This window comes from Antrostomus carolinensis, unplaced genomic scaffold (genome assembly GCF_000700745.2).
Source record: "Antrostomus carolinensis isolate BGI_N321 unplaced genomic scaffold, ASM70074v2 scaffold18859, whole genome shotgun sequence".
Lineage (NCBI taxonomy): Eukaryota > Metazoa > Chordata > Aves > Caprimulgiformes > Caprimulgidae > Antrostomus > Antrostomus carolinensis.
In genome coordinates this window covers 27,214-33,000 of record NW_010336621.1, presented here as the reverse complement: position 1 = coordinate 33,000, position 5,787 = coordinate 27,214, and the positions used below count along the sequence as shown (strand labels likewise).

Genomic DNA, 5,787 nt, shown 5'->3' with positions numbered 1-5,787 from the left:
GGGGAAAGGTTAAAAAGGTGGCCAGTAAGCTCACTGTGCTAAGCGAGCTTTTAACAAAAAAGTTTGTTAAATGTCAAGGGCCAAAATTTGAACAGGCAGCTACTATGCAGCATGAACTGTACTGGAGGATATTTTTTTTTTTTGAAACTTTAGCGTACCTTGTTAGTAGACAGACCTTTTATACCTTCTAAATAGTTTGCAAAATTAACTTGCATCATAAATATAGCACTGTAAAATCACGGCTTGAAAACCAGTCATTCTGTAATGTTCTAACAAATGGCAGTTATGATACAGTCATTACAATAATTTTGTTTGGTTGTGTGATTCAGAAATAGATTTCTAAGGAAAACTTAATAATGGGACAGGTGTGATAATCATGTTGGGTATATTTTACTGCTTTTGCTTGTCATTTTTGTTTGGATCTGTCCCACTTATGCAAGACAAATTCAGAAGAGTCTGGTGAAACATTGTTTTTACTTCTGGTAAGAGTTATTTTGGAAAAGGTGAAAGGTTTGCAATTAGTTCTTCCTAGGGCTGTTCCTTCTTAGCTCTTTCAATTGCCTTAAGAGTTGTATCGGATCATATAATCTAGTATTATTTATTTAGTCTCAATGTTGGGAATCTCATATTCTGGGTTTTTTTGTTGAATTTGTTTTGATTTTTCTGGCAAGAAGAAATGGGGAAGCTCTACACCTAAAATGGCTATACTAACAGACCTCTGTAATAAACAACTTTTTAAAAAAGTACTGAAAATACTGATCTTTAGAAAGGATGTACTGATGCTTTACCTGTGTTCCAGAAGAAGTTTTGCAGTAAGCTGGTAATTCTGAGCTGGTAATTCCATATCTGTCCATATCAATAGTTTAATATTGAACTCACACAGTTGTCCCTGTGCTATAAAATGTCCAGCTTCAACAGATGGCTGAGAGGAAGTAAACCAGAGGATGTGCTCCCCACCATATACCAAATACAGCTTTAGCAGAGTTCTGTACGTGTGAACACTCTAAAAACCTGCAAAGTATCCCTTTATCTTCAGAATAAGAAGAATTAAGAACAACTAACCAAAACCCTGATAATTTCTTCTGAACACGTACACAAAAGAATGCAAGGAGTAAACAGCACAGACATGATCTATGTGATCACCAAAGTACAACTGTCTCTTATTTAATGAGTATGCCTAAGGAGATCTGCTACTTACAGGAAGATTTCTCAACAGGGAAGGCATTTTCTTTTCCAAGTCCAAGAGGCAACTAGCATCCAAACAGAAAAAGGCAGAAAGCTTCAGTTTTGCACTGTAAAGACGGCTGTTCCTTTGGAAAGCAGCTCTGGTGAAAGCAGAGGCACCAAGCCCTGGATAGCAAAGGTCCTGAAGCCTGCCTCACTTTGAGAAGTACTCCTGAAGGGTAGAAATTTGCAACAGGAAAGCATCTGATACGAATCCAAAAGAATGATTCCTCTCAGACCAAATGTTGGGCTCCTGCTGGCCTCAAGCAAAGTCCAACACAGGGGCAGCACCACCTCAAATTTGCTGCTGCAGGTGCTGCTCATTTCCCACTTGTGAAGTGCCAGCTTGAAAAGAGTGGAAGTTCTTAAGAGCATTCACTGTCCACAAAGCAGGCTACAGACAAAACACACACCGCTCCAGAAAGCGCCTCCTTCCTTGTACTGACCCCATCCTCCATGGCAGTACTGTCAAAGAGTAGCAGACCAAGCTAAGAAATCAGAAAAAAAAAAATTCAAACTCACCATTTCAAAGCCAAAAAGATAATTTCCAAGAATATGGAGATCAGAATTTATTATTCTGCAAAGATTTTGCTTTGTGCTGTTGGTATCTCAGTATTTAGAAGAAAACACAAAACATCTGGGTTTGGTCAGTAAAGTGTCCATTTAATAAACTCCTTAGCCAAATCTCCCACCCCTACCTCCCACCCTAAAAATTTCAATTCACACTTAAGCAGCAGATGACATATAATTTGATGGTGTACAACAGAAGTTTTTAAATCTGCACTCTTAATACTAAGAGTATCAGGGGCTAATATTTGACAAAATTACCTAGAATTCAGATGTGCCCATGCAAAAAAAGCAGATTTTTTTATATACAGTCCCTATTTTTTTCCTTATAAATTTAAATATTTTACAAAAATGTATTTTCAAAATGTATAAAGTTTAGTGAATACCCCAAATGTATCCTAAAATAAAATGTTATCTGATTTCAAAGTTATTTCAACAATGAAGTCTAAATTGCACCAGATAAAAGGCACTTGTGCTGTGTGATGTCTTGAGCAAATATATGTTAGTTTACGATACAGTATACAGTGTCTTCTTGAATTCATGCAGTTGTCTCGGAGCATCAAGCATCATTAAAGCAGCCAAAAGAGATCGTGAGTAAACTTGATTCCACAGTTGTAAAAACTTTTTCTATCGCTAAGTCAAACATCCAGCATTGTGCTCCAGCTCTGACCCTAGAATCAAACACTACAGAAAAAATTGCTGTCATTCAAATGGGAATTCAAACTGTATTTCATTCTCTCATAAGTTACAAAAAGAAATACGTATTTTAATTCTGAAACTGAAACACCAATGAACAGCTCAGTGTTCAAATAGTTCATGCCAATGAAAGTCTGTATTTAAAAACTAGGGGCTAGTTATTCAAGGAGCAGTGCATCATATTTTGAACTTCCACTTCACTGTTGAGATAAAAGCGCAGTCCTATTTGCCTTCATCTTCTCCAGCCTTTTCATTAAGTGGCTATTGGTCATCTCCATCTCTTCTATCTTATCCAGTGCTGTTCTTAACTATAAAATGAAAGGAAAAATTATGATTGCTTAAAGTTTACTTGGACATAAGACAAGACACAACACTTTCATTATTGCAGTCAGATGAACTGGAATTCAACTGTTTAAAAAACCTAATTGGGAAGCAATGGAAACATGAAACACCTACTCATTCCAAGAAGAGCTTGGTGCTTGCAACTTCCTATTCCATCCTGTTTAAAGGTAAAGTCCTCTCCACCATTGTTACTTGCTGATGGATATATATTCCCATGGGTGGCAGATATCATGCTAGTCATGCAGCAGCTCTCAAGCAAGCATGACCAACAGCTCCCTTAAATACAGCTTCTTCCCAGCTCCTCGTGAGATGCATCCTGGAAACCTCCCAGGCTGGCACTTGACTCCCCAGTAATTTTTATGGAAGGTTTAGTTTAAAATAGTTAAAGCTACTACATTTAGAAGAAAAGTTTGGAACCTTCCTTTCAAGGACGTAGTGTATTGAATTGTAATTAGTATTACTTTTATGTGCTACAGCTGCCTTCTGAATGTAACACTGAGACTCAGAGGCCTCCTCAAAAAACACTTAAAAGCTGTAACCAAAGATTACAACAAAACAGAGCTTGGATGCAAAAGACAGAACAGTTCACGACTGAAAGGAGCATACAGCTGAAAAGGAAATCAAGTCAATTACCTCTCGCTGAAGCTTCCTCTTTTCAGCTTTGAGTTCATCTTCTACTTTTTCTGCATTTTCTGCTGCATTTTTATACCTTGCAACCTGCCCCTCAAGTCGTCCAATCTGCAAACCCAAACAGGACAAAAGGAACGATTACTCAGGGTGCTCCAACCTGAGCTGACCCCTGCCACCACTTGTTCTCCCCTTTCTGAAAAAGCACAGTAACACAAGGCATCCTGTGAATTATCCATAGTATCTCCCTCTGGAAAGAGGAGGTTTAACTGTGTCAGCAACAGCCATAATAGCAAAAAGAATGTTTAAAAGAACTATTAAACCAGTAAAATATACTGTGGGCAGAAACTTGTAATACCCTTCACTGCCTGTCTCTCCCTGGTGAGGGTCACAGGAAACAGCAGAGAATGGAACACAGCATAGGACACAGCTGTGAAGATACAGGGTTAAAGAACCAAGCAGAGAGGCAAGAGATGGAAAAAGGAAAAAAAATAAAAATCAAGAGTTGTGGAACACATGGGATTAAAAACCAAAGCTGGAAAGTTGAAAAACAGAGACCATATGAAAAGGTGTAAAGTAGGAAGGAGACTCTGTTATGGGAATATGGTGCAAGAGGTCTTGAGCTGAAGCACCGAGTTCAGCAGTAAAGGGGGGCTCAAGACAAATCCTGGTTGTAATCTGCAGGTGTTAAAGCCCACTTGCTGGATTGTTATCCTGATAGCTCCCTGCTACCCCCAAATCCATGGGATGAGTTAGTAGCCTGTTGCTGTGCAAGAGAGACCAACTATGCATCTCTGATTCCAATTATAATCCTTTATATGATTTTTAGGTGATGTACAGAGATACTGAACTATATAATATCATATTACTGCCTTCCAATCACAAAGTAAATCAGTGTGAGAGATATATGTATCTCTCTAAAAAGAAACTCTTGAATTTCAGAGAGTAAATTATGTACCTTCCACAGACTATACAACTTTTTTACAAGTAATTAAGCTACATAAACTGATTTTCTTGAACTAGTAGCTTCAGTTTCAGTTCCTCATTATCCTGCTGTATATTCACATCTTAGTAAATTAACTCCAGATTGTTTTTTCTATGTGCAGGTGTTGAATTGCAGGAAATATGAAAAAAAATAGAAATGTAGTGCCATTCTGTGCAAACTAAAGAACAAACAGTAAATCAAATGATGCAATATATTTTCATAGTTTCTGTTGAAAAAAAAAACAAAAAAACAAAAAAACCCTGAAAAAAACAGGTACACTTACATTTTGTTCCAAGGTAGTCATATCTTGCTCGGCTTTCGAAAGCTTAAATTTGTATTCACTAATTTGTCTGTTGGCATCTCCTAGATTAAAATTGACATGAATATATTACTCAAAGTGACTCTCTGAACTGGCATTTTCCCTTTTAATTAAAATTCATTTAAAAGACCCTTTTATTGAGAAGCTCATACACAAGATTATAAAGAGGCAAATGTCCTTTCAGAAACCTTTTTTGAGAGTATGGAAAGGAAATAATTTTCCTGTTATTTAGAGAACACAACTACTGTCTCTGTAAGAGTGTGCATTAAATTTCAGATGTATAAATGAGTTACACACCTTTTAACAGACATATTTAGATCAACAAATTCATCTGTCAGAAAACAGAATCAACATAATAACCAACACACACTGCAAAATGGGTCAAATCACATTACACATAATACCAGCAGCATTTAGTGTACACATCTGCAATAACATTTGAATGATAAGGAGCACAAGGCTTGGCCCTGCCTGACAAACTCCAAGGAGCTTTGCAAATTATTTTGGTGTTATATTTTAGCCCTGACATTGCCAGTGCTCTGTTCACGTTCGTTGCTGTAAGCACGTTAAATGACAATCTGTCAAACAAGTAGAGTTTTCAGCTGAGGAAATGGCCTGCTTGAAATGGAAAGTAGTTTAGTGCCTCTATGAAGCCACACTGAATATTCTGTTAAACTTGAATGATTTTTTCATGTTTTGCTTCAGAGAATAATAGTCTTTTAGGTTAAGCTTCTGTATCAAAGATTCAACAAAATAAAACAAACAGGTAGGCTATATTAACAAAATATCTTGGCTGAAATTTGATCATCTAAAAATTGAAATTGTTCAAGTAGGGACATCCACTTTAGCCAAGGTAATCAAATGAAAACTAACTTCCCAGAACGTTGTTATTCAACACAAAGAGGCAGATTTTTTTAAGCTATGCTGCAGTGAGACGTTTCCTGCAAGGAGATACGCCAATAAAAAACTAGCTGCTCAACGATATATTCCTTCACAATACTAATACTGCACAACAATACAGGAAAAA

General features: G+C 37.0%; 1 protein-coding gene across 1 annotated transcript in view; it reads right to left on the bottom strand.

Moving 5' to 3' along the window:
- Window positions 1-1,877: 1,877 nt before the first annotated feature.
- LRRFIP2 (LRR binding FLII interacting protein 2) overlaps window positions 1,878-5,787 on the bottom strand; it is a gene marked incomplete at its 5' end in the record, with an annotated part of 31,101 nt that continues 27,191 nt past the window's right edge. The window contains 3 exons of the mRNA XM_010174937.2: window positions 1,878-2,795; window positions 3,463-3,567; window positions 4,725-4,804. Of these exons, the coding sequence (XP_010173239.2) occupies window positions 2,685-2,795; window positions 3,463-3,567; window positions 4,725-4,804 (296 nt within the window). The remainder of the gene's footprint in view (window positions 2,796-3,462; window positions 3,568-4,724; window positions 4,805-5,787) is intronic.